Raw genomic sequence first — 22,837 nt, 5'->3', positions numbered from 1 at the left:
GGGACAGGTGAATTTAAGGCTGGTTTTCTGTCAACATTTGGACACTGTTTCTGTGCATCCCTAAACTAGCTCAGACAGTGTCTCAAGTGCAGTGCATTGATCTGTAAACAGATTATGAGACTTTCTCGTGGGTTCTGTGCATGATGCTGACTGTGTGGCAGGTGCAGATATCTGTTTAATTGGCAAGAGAAGGCATTTTCAGGCAGCTTTAAAATTTGCCTAGGGAAATTTGCAGCACAACCAGATGGGATTAAGAAGCAGGTGATGAGGCCTTTTGTTGGCAGGCTTTGTTCTTTTCGCCTTGCAGATATCTTTGTGCTGATTGCTTCAGTGCCAGTGGTTGCTGTCGGGAACCAGGGCAATGTTCTGGCCACATCTCTCAGAAGCCTCCGCTTCCTTCAGATCCTACGGATGCTCCGAATGGACAGGCGGGGTGGCACATGGAAACTTTTGGGATCAGCCATTTGTGCACATAGCAAAGTAAGTGAGAAGCTTGCAGGACTCAGCTGAGGTTTGGGGGAGAGACACTGACGGGAAATTTTTTTGAACAGGTACAGTAATGCCTTGGGATTATGTCTAGTAGTTCAAGCAATAGTTTTGTCCTTTCAGCTTTATTCCCTCTTCCATTCTGTGAACCATTTCTGTCCCTTGCTTTACCCTTCTTTACTCAATAGTGGTGCTGGGAAGTGACAAGAGAGAGCGTGCGTTCCCATAGTCATTGCAATAGGAATTTTGCCTTTACAGTGAATGAGAGCAGGGACATCCCTTTAACAGTGAAGCACGTTGAAATCTTTGATGGAAACACCTCTGTAATTGCAACACATTTGTAGTGGCTTCTCAGACTTGTCTGATCAGATGGAGCAGTACTTTGAAGGAATGGAAAGAGGCTGGTTAGCAGAAATGTGGTTTCAGAGGGGGCTACTGGTATAATTTCTCTTTGGAAGCATGGGTCAGGCAGTAGAAAGACGCACACAGTGTGAACCCAGACAGACAAAATTTCTAAAATCATATTTGCTCGGTCTAACTTGATGCTATAGTCAGACACATCCTGTCTCGCACCAGACAGATACATTGTGTTCTTGCATTTTCACCAAACATTATTACAAGTTAAAAACTATCTGCATAAAAATCCTCTAGATGAGATTTCTTATCTGCACAGGGTGTAGAAAAATTGCTTATACTCTGTGCTACATACTGCTTTTTCTTATCCATGAATGACATTCCTGACATTTTAGAGTTTTTGAAAATTAAAATGCCAGCTGGCACACCATAATTAGACTGCTTCTTTGTAGTGACTGATAGGGATACCCATCCTGCTTCGTTTCGTACCAACTTCTGTTTCTTCCCCATATAAACTTGCTACAAGGCAGGTGGCATATAAACACTTATGTCAAAAATGTTTCTTAGGAAACTGAGATCATGGAGGAAGTCTATGTGCCAAATACATTGTTTAAAAATTGTTTAAGGCTTCATTATGTGGGATTTCATCCAAAGGTTCCTTGTTTGATTCCCCGCTACCACCCTTTGGACCTCAGCTGGCTGAGGGAGACAATAAGGGGTTGTGAGAACTTTGCTTTACTGGGTACACTAAATAAACAATTTTGATAACAAAGTTAGCCAATAAATTTCCTTCTGTGGTTGCAGACCAGCAATTAGCCAAGAAAATTGACTTATCTCAAGACTCATTTAAGAAATTCTCAACTACTGCTTCCCCCCCCCCCCAAATGCAGTTCTCAGAAAATGAAAGGAATTGGAATATTGATTTTTTTTCCCACTTTTGAAGACCTTCACCAAAAATGTTTCTGCTTTGTTTCAGACATTGCTGGGGTTTAAACTTGGGTTGCTCCATCTCCCATGTCAGTGGGATTAACCACACACTCCACTTTAGTCATTGTCTCCAAAACAAGGAACCTCAGGTTTTGTTTTCACACAGATGATTTTCAAAGTCTGTTCTTATTGTGTCCATTCATGGTGAAAATATCAGTCATGGTGGAACCTGCTTTGATATGCCTAAAGAGAAGGAACTGCATCCTGTAGCCTTGGGTCTCTGGAGGTAGGGAGAGGGCAGAGCTGTTGATTTGCTTGCTGAGACTGACCAAGCCTAGAGGCAGCTGGAACGGGAAAAGTCAAGGTCAGGGACAGAGCCCTGCAGCACCCTGTGTCATGGGTGCAGCTAAGCCCTTAACACAGCGTTATGCAGAACTTCAGCTGCAGATTGCTCCGAGCTGTTCCCAAGGAAGATGCCATGTAAGGGCTAATTCTTGTAAATCTCTGCATTATTTCCCAGTAAGTGCTGAGATGGGCTGGTCATGGTCTGTGACCATGCCAGCAGCGACAGCTCTGCTGCTATGCTCGGTGCTTCTCTCTTCTCCTGATGTTTACTCTGCCACTGTGGGTACTGAGGCTGTGTTCAGCCCCTCCACTGTCCATCTGTTTCTTTTGCAGGAACTCATCACTGCTTGGTACATCGGCTTCCTGACACTCATTCTGTCCTCGTTTCTTGTTTATCTGGTTGAAAAAGATGTTCCTGAAAAGGATGCTAACGGAGTGGAGATGAAGGAAGAGTTTGAAACCTATGCAGATGCACTGTGGTGGGGGCTGGTAAGTGACTCCAAAAATACCTTGTCCCCTTCTTAAAAACCCCATATCCAAGAAGAGATAAAGTGTTGATGTTAAATATTACGTTATAAGTGCTGCTAAATTTGGGTGAGGAGCATGTTACTGGTATAACATTACCAAAGTAGGGATGCCCCTACAATCAATTAACAGAACTTATATCCCTGTTGATTTTCAGTCAAAGGCCCTCAGATGCTTAAAGCCTTTCCAGAAATCGGTCTGAGCTCTTGGCTTCTGGGAGACCTCTGTTTTAGAGGAGTGTCTCTTTGGGTATAGCTGCACTGGCAGAGCCTATGCCTATGAGAGACCTAGCTTTCATGACAGCAGTATCGTGCCTGTGAGAGCTACATCTCTCAGAAAATGGCCAAACTGGGAGGTGCTATTGACTCTTTTGAGGGACAAGAGGCCTTGCAGAGGGATATGGATAGATTGGAGCATTGAACAATGATTAATGGGATGAAATTTGACAAGTCCAAAATGTCTCTGGAAAGGATAACTCAACACTTCTTTTGTGTCTTACATGCATTCCCCAAGAGTCACTCAGGGAATGCCATTGGTGGTAGGACTCTGAGCAAGAGGGACCTTTGATTCATCTGTTCTTCTCTCTTCTGATGAAGAGAAGGGTATTGGTTTGTGCCACTGCTCATTTGATCACAAAATATTCTTGCCACCTGGTAGACAGAATTCATGTTGCTTTGCTTCCAGTACTTAGGGGAGTCTATATTATGCTGTGACTGAAATTCAGCAGTGTATTTTTTTATTTACTGCAGTTTGATCACAAATGGCAAGATCCCTCCTCACCATTCTTAGTCAAAAGTTCCCATTTTCATATCCTTACATATCCAGGATATTTAGGTAGAGTCTTACTGGTGAGAAACACAGCTGGAAACTAGCAATTGTGCAGGCAAGGAGTTAAGTTTTCACAAAGGCATCTTTGTTTTACAGACACTGAGACTTCAGGGAGAGGTAGCCCTGATTATTTGTTAAAGTTCTGCAAGCTGTAAACTGGCAAGTCCCATTCCTAACTGTGCACTGATGGTGGGCAGGAGACTCACTCTGCAATGTCAGATGGAGTGTCCTTTCAGCAAACGCATCCTAGAGAGGCAGCTGCTTTAAGACTAAATCCATTCTCCCTGGTGCAATGCCTCTGGACTATGACGCCATTAAAAATAATGAGTTCATCCATCATCAAGATCCTGTTTTAAGAAGCTGTGCATGAGCACACATAGAGCTAAGTGAGTTATGCAGGTTTCATGGTGACATTTAAAGCAGAGTGGTTGGCTTTGTTTTTCTTATGGGAAGTCCTGATCATTCTGCCCACAGATCACTCTTGCTACGATTGGGTATGGCGACAAGACCCCCAAAACATGGGAGGGACGGCTGATTGCAGCTACGTTCTCTCTGATTGGAGTATCTTTCTTTGCTCTTCCCGCAGTAAGTACCTTCCCCATTCTCTGTTAGGCACAGCTCAGCGCTGTACACTTGCAAAAAGCAGGTAAAGTGATCAAAACTGCCAATGGAATCAAAATCCCTTTAAAGAAGTGATTCAGACACTTGAGCTGGTCTATATGAGTAAATCAAACTCCTTTCTTCCCAACTTTGCATAGAGCTTATTGGGAATACGTCACCCCGATACTCCTCGAACCAAGTGTGGGCATTTTCTGAGACAGTGCTCGTTGGCACAGGACAAAATTAATCCAGCAAGTGAACAGTCTGGGAAATCATGGGGCAATTCATGAGCCTGTACCCTGGCCCAGGTTAGTTTACTGGTATTGACATAGGCACACAAGATATATTTTTTAAGGATATGGGGGCTGTTGTTTTAGTAATTAGGGTTGGGCCCATCTTACCCAGCTCTAAACACTTGCAAGCTAGAGATCTACATCTGAGTGATCATCACAGATCAGTGGTCATCCTTTATAACCAGTGCAGCTCTGCAAAGCATTTTATCTCATCTGTTTCCCTTCCTTCCTAGAGGAGATCTCTAACACCACCACTCAAATGTTTCTGCCCTCTGAGATTAAAGGGAATTTAGGTAGCAGGTGACAGTACAGGTATTTTTGATCTAGCTGAGTGAATCTTACTCTGGCTACTTAAGAAGAGATCTCTAAATTGCTTTTGGAAGCATGTTTGTTCTCGTGTGTTACACAGGCCAAATATTTGCCTTGTCTGCAAACTCCTGCGGTAAGAATGAGACAAGATCTAGGTGAGATGGACCAAATAGCAACAGAAATGATCCCAAGTCCAGATTTTAAGATATTTTTTCTTTAGATCAAGACTTGGAAAGAATTTCACAGAGGATGGAAGTCCCACACACCCAAATCCAGAATATGGTTAGCATAGCTCTTATCACACAAGCAGAGATTCTCTCCACCCTGAGTGGAAAATAATACTCCACCCAGACACCTCCAGCTTGGAAAGGTAGTAGACATTCAGGAATCCTGTTGATGACCTTAAAATGATTTGGTATGGCCTATGACCCTTGAGAGGATCATGGCAAACTCATGTCTCATGAGCAGAGCAGTGGGAAAGGCACACTGTACTGCACAAAGGTCCCACGTAGCCATATCTGTCTCCACCTACAGAGCAGTTTCCTCTCATTATTAATCCATTCTTTCTGCATAAGAAACGTCTAAAATCTTGCATCACTCTATGCTTTCAGGGCATTTTGGGCTCAGGGCTGGCACTGAAGGTCCAGGAGCAACATCGTCAAAAACATTTTGAGAAAAGAAGAAAGCCAGCAGCTGAACTCATTCAGGTTTGCAACCATTTATCCTGTCCTTGAAAAAGTGTTGTGTGTGAAGACTGCTGCATCATGTTAACAAGGGCCACTGCTTCCCCTCTGCCCAAATTCTCATTTCCCATTGCAGGAGATGAGAAGCTGTGTTTGTAAAGGAGTCAGGTTTTTTCACATTGAACTAGATAATCCAATGGTCCTAACAGTTTTTGAGGAATCTTTCAATTCCCAGAATATCTTTCAGAAGAACAGCATCTTTAGAAGAGAGAATCTCATCTGCTAGCTTCTGGAAACCAACCAACTTCTGCATCAGTGCCACAAAACTACAGAAAACAAGCTGTCTAAAACATATTCTTTCCAAAATCCAGGTTTTGTCAGTTCGCTCGAGAGAGTGCTTTTATGTACAAAGTTATGTTATTGGTGTGAAAACAGCAATAGAAGTAACACAATAGACAGTGACAGTTTCAACCAAGGCAAACGACGTAAATAGTATGTGTGGTTTGCAAAAACTGGAAATTCTGGCTCTCCTGTTAAGTCACTGGGTGATCAGAGGATTCAATGGGAAGAGACTTCTTAGCTCACTTGGAATTCAGTTACGACCTTTGTTATGAATTCAGAAAATTAAACTTAAAATTACTAGTCTGGGCGCTGACAAATTTGACAGGATTTACTCCTAGTAGGTGTGGTGCACACCCTGATGGCAATGAAGTAAACGGCAGCATTTCCACAGAAAGACAGAGAAAGTTTCTGTGGTATCAGATGGAAGCATTGGTTTGCTCAGGATTGCTCAGGATCAAACCAGTACTCAGGAGAAACAAGCTGAGTGTCATTTTATGCTATTCTCATTAAAAACACTCCTTAGCAAACAGAAGGGGCTGCAGGGATAAGTTGTGAATTGAATTTACCTTTTAAATTAAAACATCTCCACTTAGCAGGTAGGTAATTTAGCTACAGTATTTTTAGGTATGTGCTTAGAGAATTTTGACTGGAGCTAAATGCTGAAATAGCAAATTGCTCAGCAAAATTTCCTCTGATGGTACATTAGATAGTAAACGAGCTTAAGCACTTCCAGAAATATTGGACAAATCCAGCAGTGCTTGAAGCTCTTTTGGACACACCAGATATGAGAACAAAACCATTTTAGTCAAGTGTAATGTCTTGTTGATGTTGGTGGTTCTCTCCATGTCCTGGCTCCTTTAACAGCCCTCTCTGATCATAAACCAGTGTCAATAATTTTGCCATATAGTGACACTCATTTGATATGGCTGATTAGTAATTAATTTCCAAATAGTCACTCAGGTGGATCATTATGTTCTTTGAAACAATCTGGCTGCTGTAAGCCTGGGGAATAGCTTTACGTAACACTAATCATTTCCTCTTTGTAATTCAGGCTGCCTGGAGATACTATGCTACTAACCCCAACAGGATTGATCTAGTTGCTACCTGGAGGTTTTATGAATCAATTGTATCATTTCCATTTTTCAGGTAAGTGCATTGTCTACCTCTCCATCATCATTTTCTGTGAAGTATAAGTCAGGACAGGAAACATAGACTTTATATATATCAGTGAGGCTTTTGTAGGTAATAGATTGTTGCCAGTTAACTTCCTGGCTGAGAATGAAAAACATGCTTTTGGCTTCTGGATCCATTTCTTCTCCCTTTTCCTGGTGGGATGTATCAGGGGCACATGGATAACTCCGTCAGTGGCTCTCATGATGGCATTAAACAAAGGAGAAGGCTGCCTCACCATCAGCTTCCCTTTGTAAGACTCTGCATTTATTGCCCTCAAAGTATCAATTTCTTCCTCTGTAATTTTGAACCTGATAAAGTTTTAGCCCTGGATTTCAGAAGTGCCTTTCTCACAACCTCTATGATGTGGTTGTGTATTTTAAGATATGGGCTATCCTGAAAATTCTTACTTTTCCTTCTTTAACTCAACTGGCCTGAGAATTGTGTTCTTCACAGAGGTGGCCATGGCATGTGAACACAATTAATGCTTGTTAAATGCTTGTCTTTTGGCAATACCAGTTGCTCAAGGGGATAATTCAGTGGAAGACAGCCAAAGCATGTTTAAAACTGTCTCCCACTGATACTATTAACTGAAGGTTCACAAGAAAACTTTTCTGGGGAGTTGGGGTCATAGTTTTATTTTAATCACCACTTCTGAGTTCAGTGGGAAGCATTCCGTACATAAAGACATTCAGACTTAATAGATGCTCATATGTTTATGGATATGAGTCTGTCTGATCCTCACCTTTCTTGCCTGTCAACAGGCATCTTCCTCACCTTGAGATCTTAACATTGTAAAATGTTAACCATATGAAAGCCAAGACTTTTAGCTATAGACTATCAGCTGCTAGTAATGGGCATTACTTATCTAAGTTTATGCTTTAAACTTTCGTTTTGGACTTGCTGTTATGCCTCATTCTGAAAAAAATGCCCTTAAACTACTGCTTAACTCAGAGGTCTCCACTTTGCTAATACTGCAGTTCTAGCTGTTGCTCAAAACTAACTTGAAAAAACATTTCAGGCTCCTGCCTTCACAAAGGGCAAATTACAAATACTAACTCTTTTTTTGCTTTATTCACAACGTATTTCTTTAGGATTGATTTCACATACATCAAAAAGGAAGTCTCTAAGAAAAAACATCGCAAGTGTTTAATTAAGGCTCAGTACATTTCTTTCCTTTTCTTTATCCCTTCTCACTCTATCTATTCCCACATTATCCATTATGGAGCCATTTCTAGAGGATTTCTTGACCTCAGGTTTTGTTCAGAGAATAATTCTCAGGCTCACCTGGAGTCTAGACTCATTACTGTGACTTCAAGTTTGTTCATTGTAAGTAGGTTCTGTGATTCGTATGCGACCTGAAATTTAATAGGTGTTTTTGCAACTCGGGTCCTGGGAGAGAGGGCAAGGGAGTTCGCTTCTCACCAAAGACTGGAATGCCAGCACAGATTGGTTTCAGGAACCTATATCACTTTCTTTGCTTTACGGCTAGTTGAAAATGTAGCTTTTATTCTACTGTCAGTTATGGTCACAGAACAAAAGACGTATAAACTATTAGCAATAGATTAGCAATTTATGTTTAATAAACCCTGCTGAATTTATTATGTAATTCTTCTCTTCTTGCTTTCTTGTAATGCTTCCTCTCTTCTATAAAAGGAAAGAGCAATTGGATGGTACTGCCAGGTACGTTGCTTCCATTATTATAGTCTGGTTTTAACATAGATGTTGGAGGATGCAGGTTAAATTGTTCTTTGTGGATTCATGAGCTGTTAACCAAAACGTGTTACTAACACCACAGGTAGTCATTAAAAATTATTAACCAATTCATTTCCAAATTGCTTGCTTTTATCCCAGTTTAACAACACAGCTAAAATGCTAATCATACAAATGCAGTGTTGCTTGCTGATTGTCTGTAAACACCTTTATTGTTCATTATGATTAATCATGGTCTAGATTTCTCCTGGTCCATGCCATAGAGCCAGGGTTTTGCATCCAGGTTGTTCTAAGTGAATTTAAAGTTATACTTCATGTTATTGCTCAACAGTCCTGCACAGAGCAATGGTGTGGTGTAAGGGATCAAGTCTGTATCGATTTGCCATGTGCAAAGATTACTTGACGATAAATACTAAGTTGGATAGCTAAGATGGATCAGCAGGATAGTCAATCTCTCTGGCAGTACTAAAAAAGCTACATTAGGTTTGAGACCTTGGTTCTACCCCTGCTGAAACAGATGGGAAAATTCTCTCACAAGTTTTCTTATGATACAGGCGAGTGCTGTAGTGCCGAATTATTAGGAAAAGATTTCTCCCTCCTGCCACCACCATCATGAGCTAACCTGCTCCTCTTCAAAGACTGCCTGGGTGGGACTTACCTAGTTTGTGAACTCTCAAGAACATTAAGTACTATATACCCATGACACTGCCCAGGCTAAGCAGTCATGAGCAAGCTCAGTTGCATTAATGTAGATGTCTGGAGATTTTAGCCATCTCCAGGGTTGGCAGCAGCTGAATTTTGGCCTTTAATGTGTGAGAGAGATCTTAGGAGCTGAAATTCTTTTGACTATGTAACTCCATACCTTAACCAAAACATGTTCTGACTCAGATGCAACAGCAGATTAAAATTAGGAAAGTGAATGATTGCTGTAGTTTGCTGTTCGTCACAGCCTCCCTAGAGAAGCTCCTGCATCTGCAGTGACAGAGCAGTTCGTGGAGTAGCTTCTGAGTTACTGTATCTTTCAGGCCAATAGAAGTCATTTTACATTGATGCACTGGATTAAAAACTGAAAACTATTACTCACAGCTCAAAATCTTTAAAACTGTAATCCCAAGACCCCTCATTCTAGCTGGATGCATCTTGTCTTTATGTTGTTACATATGTAATAACCAGCAGCAAAATCATCAGTAAACCTGCATTGGAGCCTTCCTGTTAACAGGAACATCTTTATGGAAATAAGCATTCAGTAAGAGGGATTGGAAACCCTCCAGGTAAACATAAAAATGATGATACTTGTGGGAGCATCCACCGACTTCAGTAGACATGGGACTGAGCTATAAAATCTGGTTGTTTTGACAGTCCCACCTCCCATCTCTCATAAAACTCTTATTTACAGATCAGATAATTAAAAAAAAAAAAAAATCCTTTTCCTCCTACAGTGATTTAGTATAGAAAGTATTACTTGTACTCCACTGCAGTTTGCATTTAAGGCTGTATTGAAATAAATGAGCAATAAGGGAATACAGTCCTATTGGAGAAAACAGCCCATAAGTGCACTCAGTCTCCAGGTTTTTGCATCAGTTAAGTACTTAATGGGATAACTATAGTAATAAACTGCATTGTCTGAACAGTGGTTGATAAAGGAGAGAGAAGAATTGGTCCAAAGCTTTCCCAGAGGAATCAAAAAAATTTAACTAGTTAATAAACTAAAAATGTAGCCTGTCTGCATGAAAATTTGAGGATAGGCAGTGCTTTAAGTGGCAGGGTTTCTATTCAGTGGTGCAAAAGCTCTTTAGGAACTCCACAGTAATATAGTTGAATTCTGTGACAGATCCTTCTAAGATCGCTCCTTAGAAGCAGTAGCTGGCATCATGACAAAGTCACAGCTAAATGCAGTTCCTTGTTCTTAGACCATTTGGGAAAAACACAGGGGAGACAACAGAGTGGAACAGTCCATTTCAGAAGATGGATCCCAAGGCAAGGCTACGGGGAAGGACTTGTGATAGTAGAAAGCAAATTAGAGTTTGGCAGCAGCCCAAGGCTTTACTGAAGCTCCCTTTAAACTAAAACAGTGAAGATGTGAGATATGATGAAGAGCACATTGGACTATCCTTGAGCTAGACAATAGGCTGGGTTCTGTAGGCAGTGAAGGGAGGTGGTACATCTGATGATGCTCTGTTAAGAACAGCATTTTCCCTACATGCCTTGTATAGTTCCCCAAACCAGGAGGAACTGGGGCTGTGCTATTCATTGCTCACTGGTGGGGAGTTTACTGACTTCATGCCAGAGGTGCCAGTAGCTTTTTCTTCCTTAATCAGTGCCTAAACATGCCGGCCCATGAAACATCAGATAGCAGTTGCTCTTCTGTATGTATTGCAAAGTCTTTTCATCTGTTCAGCTCCCAAGAAGGAAGATTTATGAGAAAGAGACATTAATGCTCATTTCTGCTGAAGTGCAGCAAATCATTCAGCAAACATTTGGGTGCCTGACATACATTTAAGATGGGCCTGTGCTTGAGGGACATATTGTTTATTTTGAACCACCTTTTTGTGTCTATGTTTGAGGAATGAATTGTGGGCCTGACTTTTCAGCGCTCCTGTGAGCAGCTGTTCCACTGATTTCGACTAGTGTCAAAACTTTGACACTTGTATGTATAGGCACTTTAGCAAAGGATTTTGAACTTTTTCCTAGGGTCTTGCTCCTAATCACCATTGTCCAGCTGTAGAATTAAACATCAGGAGAGCATGTCCATTCCTAGATCTATTATTATGCAATTGCAAAAAAGTCATTTATCCCTGTTTCCTTATCTCTACAAGCTAAATATTATTTCTCTGCCTTTAGAAAGTTGGTTTGATTTTTTAAAGTGGCAGAATTGGTACCTGTCCTTCCTATTATGTGAGTATGAAAGAATGCATATAATGTGGTGCATTTTTGTCTTGCCAGTAGTAACAGCATAATGAAAATAAAATCATACTTTGCAAGGTGGAAAATTTCACTGTCAGCATTTCTTCTTAATACATCTGCCCAAAACAGGAAGGAGAAAAAAGCCACTGTGATCTGCACACTACATTAACTACAAATGAAAGGCTGTTCCCATTCTTTCTCATAGAGCTTTTCATGGGTAATCATTAACGTCTCATCTTAATAACTTTTCTTCACTTTACAGTAATGTCATGTTTAGTAGGGAGTCATTCTTTGGATCAAGCCTCACAAGAAAACTTAGGTATATACATTCAAGTAACAATTGAGACTTACTCTTTTCATATTTCTTGCATGCCATTCTCTGCCTGCACTTTCTGTTTTTACTACAGTAGTTCATCTAACCACCATAAAAAGTAAGGGGCCATAAGACTGAAAAGTTATTTAAGCATAAAAAGAAAGTTGCATGACATTGCAGATGATAGTTCTTTGTTCTGTTGTTCAGAAAATATGGGATCTAATCCTGGCTCTGCCAATGATCTGCTTAGAAACAAGTGTTTTTCTCTGTTTCCATAGAATGGGAATGATACTAAACTACTCTGCAAATCATTTAGAAATTTACTGTAAGAAAAATACACTGTAAGAGCTAAATACCGTTCCTTATGCAGTCCCAACCCTGCCAATGCAAATTCATGCAAGTTACTTTGCATTTGAGTTCAGTGGGACAACATCTCTGCATGTGTATTTGCAGGTTCTGGTTCAGCAAATGGAAAACAAGTGGATGCTTTTGATCATCTGAATAAAGTTAGTGACGTGCTTAAATATCTTGCTGAACTGTGACCTAAGATGTGGGGCAAGAACTTCAACTTCCTGCAAAGAGACATAGAAATAATTTGTGGCATTTCAAGAATCTGAAAGACACATCATCGGAAATAATAATATTTTGACTAAATTGTCAAGCATTTTATTATTCTACCCCACACAAACATCTTGCTATTATTCAACTTTAGCTCATTGTTCTCATTCCCACTTCATTCACAAACATGAAATCATCAACGCACGCACAACTCAGCTTTTCTAGCCTAAGCTCTTCAACTTTTGGAGAGCTGCTAGTGAAGCACTCAATTTTTTCATCAGATGATTGGCCTGTGCAAAATAGTCAAGAGACATTGATTTTGCAGTTTAGTTTGCTTTCTAGTGGTTGATACATAGAGATATGTTCTCTGCAAAGTAAAGAGTAGGTCAACATCCGTATGGTTTCTACCTACATTGCTGGCTGCATCCATTGGGGAAAAATATCCATCCTGTTTTCACAAAGAATTGAACTTGGATTATTCTCCCCATGGATTTGTGTGACATATTGCTTATTTTTACCCATTTACAATCACTTTAGAAAGTGTGGATGAGAAGAGGGGCTAAGCAAAGTCCTTTAGTGTGCATAAGGGCTCTTTCTCTTTCTGAAGGGCATCACAGTTGACCCCAAATTAGGATTTGTGTTCAAATTTCTGGGCAAATAATCTGGATGACAGGTGGGTTTGGATTTAGAGTCATGCCTACAGTTAAATACCAATGAGGACATACACTACCAAAGAGTCTGGAAATTGGTTGGCTAAAAAGGGATGTTTCCTCCTCAGACTTTAGAAACTTGCAAATTTAGACCTCAAGATTCAGGGTGCAAGGTGGCTTTTTGATTGAGCATTTTTGTGAGATCCTCTATAGAAAAGAATGTCACCTGATAAAGGGGAAAACTGATTGGCCAAAGTTCAGAAGTACCTTGGAAGTGCAGAATGCTCTTTGTTTTATATTAAGAAAACTCATGGACTCTCTGAGATTAGTTGAATGTGTTCACTGCAGGATTCACGGCTGTCCTCATAACATTAGTTTTGTGCTAATTTCTATTGGCAATAGTTCAAAGCAGAATACTTCCAGAAATCTCGTTGAGAATGTTTGATTTTCCAAAGTGAAGTTCACCCATAAAAGTACAGCTGATAATGTACTAAAATATTGGAGTAAACATGACTGCCTTTTGCTTCCAGTTACTTGAGACCAAATAAATCTAGTGATTAGCCAAACTGCAAAAAATATGGAAAAAATTTCCTGATTATTATTAGTCCTTGTTAGGTGAAAGTGGTAAATACATGGAAGAGGGTTGTGTTTGATTCACTGTTAGCATTAATTCATTATTTTTCTTCTCATACATGTACCATTTGTTTATGAAACTCCAGTACTAGGCAAAGCACAGAGAGGAGAGAATCTGGCTTGCATGATGGGATGTAACTGCATTATTTCCTTGCATGACTATTTCTGGAAAAATATTTCTAGTTCAGTGGTTCCCACTCTTTATTCTGAGCAAGAGTAAAATATCTGCTGCAGAAGCCAGCCATGTCTTGTGTATCCAGCCATATCTTGTATATCCAGTATATCATCTCTCAGATGGTTCAAAATAATTCCCACTGCTCTTGGGGAGCAAGAATCTGAGAGCTGAATTTTTCTTTAGATAGGAAGATTTCAAGCCAAACTGTCTGCGCTGCTTCTGCCTTCCTCCCTTTATGGTGGTCTGTATCTACCACAGACTTAAGGAGTTCTTTCCTGGGACTCCACTTCAAAGACAAAGATTTTGGGAAAATTTTTTTTCCACCACAAGGGAGAGGATGAAATAGCACAGAAGACAAGCAATGGCATAAGTATCTAAGCTAGTCACAGAAACTACTCTGCACTTTTATCAGCATGTTTGGAATGCATTTAAATCCCTCCAATTTCTGGAGCTGCACTGGAGGTCAAGAATCACATTTTATTGATTGTGAGGAAGTCAAATGAAGTGGGACCACTGTCCCAAGGGGAGGAAGAGTAGCTAACATCAGTAGGAGGAGTCTGAAAGACAAGCAGCAGTACATGAACCTGCGGGTGGGAACCACTGTCCTAGCCACTCTCATGAAGGATGATGTGATCTGCGCATGCTTCATATTCTGAGATTGAGCCATGCGCATGCTGTTACAATGAAGGAGATTGTGTCGTGAGAACAAATGTTTCCTGAGTCTTTTTGAAAAGCACAATGAAAACAAAAACCCCAGCAGATCCAGATTTCATACCTTGGAAATGAGAATAAAGTCAATTTTTTTTCTGATGACAGCTAGTCATTATCTGGAAAGAAGCTTGGGTTTTGTTTTGGGTTTTTTGGTATACAATATGCTGTTGTATTTTTTCATGTGAAGCTGACGAATTATTTTCTGATGATTCTACTGCTCTGGCTGCCTGGATATGAACACAATTGTTTATATACTGTTATGAATCTGAATGTCGCTTTAAGGGTTAATCATCAAGATTCAATTAATGAGGAAGGCTTCAGCTCAGGTGACTTTAACTTAGATCAGAGACGTGCTTTTTAAATGAATTCTCATCTAGATCTTTCTGTAGTCAATAACAAGAGACAAATTCCCCCAGCTTTAAAGTCATCCCAAAGTGAAATGGAGCTGAACTGCACTTTAGGTTGCCAACTTCTCACTAGTTATAGAAAAGAGTCTAAAGATTGATCTTAGACAGGACATTTAACTTTTTAAACAGCTTAAGACAAATCACATGAGTTCTAGCTCCTAAACCTAAGATGCTCGAGCAACAACCTTGGGACAACAGTTTGTTCCTAAACTGACACTTACCAATGGGGAAAGTTGGGAAACTCCCCAGAAAGAGAATTTGGCAATGCTTTTGATTCATATTATCTACCTTAAGCCACACCCCAGGAAAAAAAAAAAAAAGACACCCACAAATGAGCGTGCCTACATACGCAGTGGAAAAAATCACTGCAAATAAGTAGCTTTTTGTGCTAAATGGAGAGGAATATTTTAATCTGTTTTTATCTATGATGAGGATCAAATCTTGATCGCTCCTATTCTGGTATAGCTCCATGGCAGAGATTTCTGCATATATTGCCTATATTTCTGTCCTATATTGAAAAAAAAATCCACAAGATTAATGTTTCGGATACTTTCCTTCATCCAGTGACCCTTTTCCTGCTGGTCTGATCCCCATAGATCCTTGCAATGCACTTTATGTCTCCTTGTCTTTTGGTAAGGAAGGCAGTTATTATAGGAGTTTTAAGGGGCAAACTTTGAGAGATCTGGATATGTATTTTGAAGGACTAAACAAGTTTGTGGAGAGTCAGAGGTCATATGTAATGACAACTATATTCTTCTAGTATAATATTGACCTGCTTTTTATAAACAATAGCAACCTTCTGTCTCAGTTATTTTTCTGCTTCTTCATCTTTCAGGTTCTCTGCCTTAAACATATTCTTCTCTTGAGAGCTCTGTGATGTTACTAAACAAAACTTGTGACATTTAATACATTTCTTGAAGCCAATGTGTAGTATGTGACCACTTGTTGCCTTTGAGGAGATCACCTCATCGTCTGAAATCATCTGAGTTTCACTGCTAGATTTCATCCTTCCAAGAGCTACTTTCTCTTTCTGGAAGGTCTCTCCAGAAGCTTCTGAACCAAGATGTTCAATACTGCAGTCCTGAAGAATAGGTGGACTACAGTCTACGCTTTCATTTGAGATTCACCTATCATTGGTGACCTGTTAATCCCCACCACCACAAAAAGCTGATCGCAACAACAAGCCTGTTGTACAAACAATTATTTCAGACCTAGGGAAAAATGTCTTCATTTTATTATCCCTGAATATATCTACTCATCCTAAAACTGCTTCAGTTTCTTCCTTCTTATAGCTTATTTCACAGTCTCCTTCAGACTGCAAAGATCACCACCATGCCAAGCATGTTTAATTGCTCTGTCTTTTTTTCTTTACAGTGAAGACCTCACTTTCTCACACATCAGTTTACATTGCCTGGCTGACTTTTTGTTATCATTCCGCTAGATTTTTGGTACATTTCTTTGCATTAAAATCCTTTTCAGTGATGTGTGATGATTCCAGACTCTTCTTGACCATCCTTCTCAAAATTAATTCCTCCTTCAAACTTTGATTTTATTACTAACGAGACATGAGAATCTATTTTCCCTACTTTACTCCCCCTCAAAAAACAAACACAAGCCATTCAGTTGACTTTTACTTCCTCACTTTTATTTTTCATGCCCTTTCAAAACATACTCATTAGCTGTCATCTTTTCCTGTATATATTTTCCCTATATATGGTAGCTGAGTACTTGAAGAATCCAGATTTCACAGAAATGCCGTGCAGTTAAGACGTCTGCCTAGTAAAGCACTACTGCTCTCAAATGTGGTTTCTGAAGTGGAGAAGTGGAAGTGATGCAGAGAAGAGGTCACAGGATTCTCCCTATCTTAGTAGAACAGAAATCACTTGTTGGGACTCTGCACTCACCATGAGTTCAGCCTTTAGAACACCTTGGTGGATCAATCAGATCAAGGTTCCAACCCAAAAGTAAACCCTACGGAATCCATTTTTTAATTAAGTTCTTAAGGCTGAACGTAGGACTGCCTTGCACATTCTGTGGTGACTAATTTACCACAGATGTCAACAGGTAACAACTCACATTTTTCTACAAAGAAGGAAGCCTTCCCTGATTTTTGCTCTGTACATTGGTCTACACTTTGTATATCTTCCCTCCATGCATAAATTCCTCAGGAAATTACCTTAGGGCAAAGTTTGAGTAATATGAATACCGTTCACTTAAGCTATTCTAATTCTTCACTCAAATCTATGCTTTTATCTTCTCACATCATTGACTTCAGTCCTGGCAATGCTGATATATCAGGACTAGTTGTGTGTCTCCATACTCACACAAGTCCTTCTTAGTTGTCCACTTCCATACTTGCACACACATATACACTTCACACGTGCAATGACAGGGCAAGTGTCTGAATTTACTAGGCTGCAGAAATTGCATTCACAAGTATTGTCATGTTGTCAACAAGAAAATTCAGAAGGCCTGAAAAAACATCCTAAAAATAGATTTAATGCTTCCCTGTTTTGTGACAGGGAAGCCCATATTTCATTACCTCCTGGGTCAAAGATATATTAATCAGAAACAAATAGTAGAGATGAGGGCCCCAGGAATCCATATTAAAAACAAAACAAAACAAAACACAAAAACCTGCAGCACTTGTGATGTTCAATGCTCAGATCAGGTAGGAATTTTGTATGGTGTAAATTGCAGTATTCCTACTAGAGTCAGCACTCTTATGAAAGCTGTGATGTCATCATATGTGTCTTTAAATCTCGCCTTAATCATTTTAAGAGGAACATCCTAAGAACTTCCATTGTGGTGGGATACTGCAACAGACAGAGCTCTGAGATAGAAATAGATCCTTCTTTCAAAGAGGTGCATCAATGACACCAGAAATCATAGAACATAAAAATAATCCATCTGACCAAGATAACTTCTTAAATAAAGGATAAATCATTCTGTGAGTGAGACCCTTCACTTGGAAGGTCTGCACTCGAGTCCTCATCTTTGTCCCCTATGTCCTTGCTTGGTGGACCTTCCCCACGCTTGCCTCTCCTGCCAGCAAGTTTAGTGGCATCAACTGAGCATACTGCACAGATACCTCTCTGCATACCTATGAAATCTTTTTCTTCCGGTTACCGCTGCTGTTCATCCTTCAGCTCTGCTCCTATCTGTGGCTCTGAGAAACCTGCTTCTTCTCTCCCCCCACTCAACCGACTTAACCCATTGTCCCACAGAGAACTGCCTCTTGACCATGTGTTCACAATTCACCTCTCCCTAGAGCTGTCCCACACTGCCATGTCCAGGAATGTGTTAAAAGGCAAGCTTTGTTCCCATGGCTTAGCCTCACATTTTTTTTAAGAAATGTACAATTAACAAATATTTAAGCAGCAAAGTGAACTAGCAAATCAAATACTTATACCATCTATCACCGACAAAGTGTTCAGAGCGTATATAAGCTGATATACTCACCAGCAAATTCCTTTTATGTTGCTCTTTTCGGTGGTATTAGTAATTGCCTTTAAGAGCGTTACAGTCATCAGGCTGTCAGAAGGGTTACTGATGCTGGTAAGGTGGCAGGTAGATGCAATTCTAGCTATATGTTGTCACTGAAGGACAAGTGTCTTTGATCAGTAAACCTGTAAGAGGACAGTGCAAGGAATCATCAAAGGAACAAAAGATGTCACTTTTCTGCAATTTAAATAGGTCACCTCGATTTGTAGTATAGTGAGAGATGATTGAAAGTGAATGGCAGAGAAAACTGGGTAGCCTGCCCTACCATGTGCATAGTAATTGCTTGGCAATGCCTTTCCAGTGCTTTGCTGATAATTTATTTTGTTCACAGCACATCTGACTTTGTTTTACTCCTGGCTATGAACATGACTTACTCATTTAATAGCCTGCCATAGACTCAGTAGTTAAAGACAGCACTGAACAGGGAAGGCCAAGCATCCTTATAATTAGACAGTATAACTGCCTAAGTAGTGGTGTTTCTCTTAATAATAAATCTAACGCTTCATACATGCTATGGAAGCTGAAGCACTGTGATACATTACATGGAGAGGATAGCAAGACCCTCTGGTAACGTTTTCAACATTGATACAAAAAATGCTCATAAAAATCAGTTAATTATCTGTGGAGCTTAACTGTTGCTTACAAAGACATTGATGTATTATGGTAGCCCCAGCAGTGTCCTTGTGTACAAAATATTTATTTAGCCCATTATGTACTTAAAGCATCGTGAAAACAAGTTAAAAGTCTACAAAGGAGGAAAATGATTACTTTTGCTTATTTTGTAGCCAAAAGCTGGGTCTCTTGGATCGGGTTCGTGGTACCAATACTAAAGGAAAGCTATTTACCCCTCTGAATGTAGATGCCATTGAAGAAAGTCCTTCAAAAGAGCCTAAGAATGTTGTCTTGAATAATAAGGAGCGTTTTCGCACTGCATTCCGAATGAAAGCGTACGCTTTTTGGCAAAGCTCAGAAGGTAGCCCATCTGTGTTGATTTCTTTCTATCCATTCCTAGTTCTCCTCATTTTACTTTGTTCCTCTGCATCTTCTGTTGAAGGTTTGTGACTTTCTGGGCCAAGCATGGCCCCATGGTTTTACATGACACATTTGGGGAAGCCCCAGGAAATGAATGCTGGAGTCCAGGCAACACCGTGCTTGAACTAAGACAATGGCTGTCCATGAAAACAGCAATTGATGTGGGATAAAACCAGTGGTGGAATCAACCTGTTTGACCTGGAAAAAGAGGGCACAGTGGGCAGTGAATCTAAATCGCCAAAAAAGCACATGCCATCATGGCTCAGTTTATCAGCAGGGATGCTATGCTAAGGTAGCTCCCTCCTAGACTGCATCCAGCCCTGCACCAGCCTGTGTCCAGGCATCTGAAATATCTCCTTAACGCAGTCTCTTAAAACCTTGTTTTATAGAGTTAACAGCTGCTTCTCTCCCACTATCCCTAAGACTGCTGCCCCTCAGCAGATTTCCATTGGGTGTCCATGCAACATCACAGGGCATTTTTCCTCTCAGCTTCCCTGAGCATATGTTTTCCTCTTCTTGCCTGTAGCGTCTAAATGGTCTCTAAACAACAGTTTCTCCTTTATAGTGTCAGTTGGCGTCAGTGCATGCTGAGCATACTACCATGGATGTAGTCTGGGTATCCACACTGGGAACTTGATTATTCTCTTCCATGAAGGTACATGAGCTCCAAGCAGCGCAAGTGGGAGGAGAACATGGCCTGTAGTTTCTACACCTGTTTTAGCCTTATGTAAAATAATTTTGGCAAAGATTTTTCGTTGTAAAAGCTCCTAAAATTGGGAACTTCTAAATCCATTGGAAAGGAAAAGTTCCCAGTGTTTCAGAAATGCTGGAATCTGAGAGGAGATCCCTGAAATAATGTGTCTTACGGTTGTCCCAGGAGAATTATGAAATCCCTTTCAAGAGCTGACCAGAGAAAGATGAACCTGCAAGAGATATTCCTTTACTAAATTACACCCTCTTCATGTAGTGCTTTAGTCAGACAGACCTCCCTCTAAATATTGTGTAGTCAGCTGTTCACACAGATTTTTTTTTTTAATCTGCTTTGCAGATGCAGGAACAGGGGAACCCATGGCAGAAGAGAGAGGCGACAGTAGCGACTTCCTTATGGAAGATATGATCCCTACATTCAAGACAGCCATCCGAGCTGTCAGGTAAATGTCTCTGATGTTCCTCAATGCTTTGCTTTGACTTTGAATGCTTGTGCTTCAGGAAATCACATTACCATGCTGCTACACGTTGATTCATTGTTGCTGTTACTGTTTTTTAAAAATGCAGTAGATTAGATAATTCTAGATATATTGAAAAGCACAAGACAGACCCTATTTAAAGTCCTCTTTGAAAATACACAGAAAGGAAAACAATTTTCAGTAAATCTTTTTGCAAGATTCTCCATAAATATATTTATTATAAAATAATATGATATACAATTCCTCATTAAAATATGCTATAAATATAGTATCTTACTCAATGTAGTGACTGTAGTATTTATGTAAAACTGGAATTTTCACTTAACACTAAACTCTGAGCTGACTCAACTCTTCTTTATTCACAGTTGTATGACTGTGCAATATACTTTTCAGCTGTCAACTTTTAATAGAAGTTGAGATCTCCATTTCAGCAGTCTTCGGCTTGTGACGTGTGTCACCTCTGTTTTCATATCATGAGAGATATTCCCTAGGGTTAGGAGACTCCTGGTTAGGCTTGATAATGTGTTTAGCACATCAAGCACATAGAATTCATTCACTGGTGCTCTGTTACTCCTCCACTCAGTATTTTTCACTCCCTTCCCTTGAAAAATACCCCCATAAGAAAATACTGTGGTTTCGTTGCAATTGCTTTTTATTCCAGAAGTCATTAAGTTTTGGGCCAGGGAGTTACTACCTTCTGGGTGAAATACTGCAAGTCTAGAGTGACCAAAAATTATCTTCTTAGAAAAGCTTCAAGGAAGATGGTTATAAGTATATGATCATATATTTATATATACATTAACAATAATATATATTCTCCTGGTTCTTTTCCAATTGGGTGCAGGACAACCAGTCATTAAAATTCTAAGTTTTCTCAAGCCTGCTGAAAGCCATGTCCCACAGGCTTTACTCGTGTTAGCCACGACTGTTTCCCTCCCGCTGGAAGTTTCTTTATCCCTAGTTCCTCCATAGTTTTCCTTTTCTTTCCCTGATGTGTGCTTGCTTTCAAACATAGACTATACAACTGTACTGTTTTCCAGCCCCATCTCTGTGAGACATGCTATTATTACTTTTGCAAATCTTCCTTTCCCACATCCTGTCCAAATCTAATTGATTCATGCAATTTCCTTTTAAACTCAATCATGAGCCAAGTTTTGGTTTTTTGTTTTTTGTTTGTTTTTTTTTTTCTTGCATAGTTTACACAGACCCTGAATGCTAATGGGAAGTAATTCTTTCAGACAAAACCACTTAATGGATTTTCAGGGTCATGATCAAGGATCTTTTAAATTGAAATTGCTAACAGTGTGATTCTTATTTTTTATTTATACTTTTTTTAAGTATAGTTTTACTGTTATATATAGTTTGACTAAAATAAGGGTAGGTATAATTTTGAAACCTTGAAAGATGTATAAGCAGCAGAGGTAAAGAGTCAAAAACCCTTGAAAAGTCATAATAGAATTAACTTTGCTAAATGAAAATTTATACAGTTTTTAAAAAGGTTAAAAACCCCACCAACCTTGAATAAAAACCGGGTCAGAATCTTAACAGATGGCAGCAGTTCCCCAGTTCAGACCAATAAGAACATGGAGGCTGTACTGAGAAAGCAAACCCTTAGGTCTCAAGCCTAAGACAGGTTAAAGAAATCAAATGCTTTTTATTCTTTACATATGTTTCTCATCTGTTTGTTTAATCTGCCAAGATATTACAATGTAAACTAACGTATAAACAGAAAAGAAAGAAAAAAAGAATGTCAGACAGTTTTCAAGTGCTCTGGCTAGCACTGATCCTTATTATTATTATCCTGTTATTAATTACTAGGACATTTTATAATAATAGTAATAATAACAGCAATTATATTATTATTATTACAACAACAACAGCAGCAATGATGTTATACTGTTCTTTTTTCAAGGACACTTCAGGCAGTTCTGACACTTTTTCTCTTCTCCCCAACTGGAACTGCTGCTGACTTCTTAACTTCCACATTTCTATCTAATTAACATTTCCTATCTAAAACTTTCCCAGGTGCAAAATGAAAACCAAACTGAAAATGATTTAGCTTTATATATACTATAAATTAGCTTTATAATAGGCTGAAGCATAAAATAAGCAGCTTTAGCTTCACAGCTTCAAAATCTCCTGTGTGTTGTGTTGTTCAAAATCAAATTCCACATATGATTTTGTAGCT

At 39.6% G+C, this 22,837-nt stretch overlaps 1 protein-coding gene across 1 annotated transcript in view; it reads left to right on the top strand.

Moving 5' to 3' along the window:
* Window positions 1–20,617, top strand: part of LOC104159127 (potassium voltage-gated channel subfamily KQT member 3-like) — a 30,392-nt gene extending 9,775 nt beyond the window's left edge. The window contains exons 5-12 of the mRNA XM_009696949.1: window positions 308–480; window positions 2,446–2,601; window positions 3,940–4,050; window positions 5,279–5,374; window positions 6,744–6,838; window positions 8,519–8,545; window positions 19,216–19,403; window positions 20,511–20,617. Coding sequence (XP_009695251.1) covers window positions 308–480; window positions 2,446–2,601; window positions 3,940–4,050; window positions 5,279–5,374; window positions 6,744–6,838; window positions 8,519–8,545; window positions 19,216–19,403; window positions 20,511–20,617 — 953 coding nt within the window. The remainder of the gene's footprint in view (window positions 1–307; window positions 481–2,445; window positions 2,602–3,939; window positions 4,051–5,278; window positions 5,375–6,743; window positions 6,839–8,518; window positions 8,546–19,215; window positions 19,404–20,510) is intronic.
* The last annotated feature ends 2,220 nt before the right edge of the window (window positions 20,618–22,837 follow it).

Source organism: Cariama cristata, unplaced genomic scaffold (assembly GCF_000690535.1).
Source record: "Cariama cristata isolate BGI_N322 unplaced genomic scaffold, ASM69053v1 scaffold16013, whole genome shotgun sequence".
In the NCBI taxonomy this organism is placed as follows: domain Eukaryota; kingdom Metazoa; phylum Chordata; class Aves; order Cariamiformes; family Cariamidae; genus Cariama; species Cariama cristata.
Note: the sequence above shows the minus strand (reverse complement) of the source record. Positions and strands in the feature narration are given on the sequence as shown.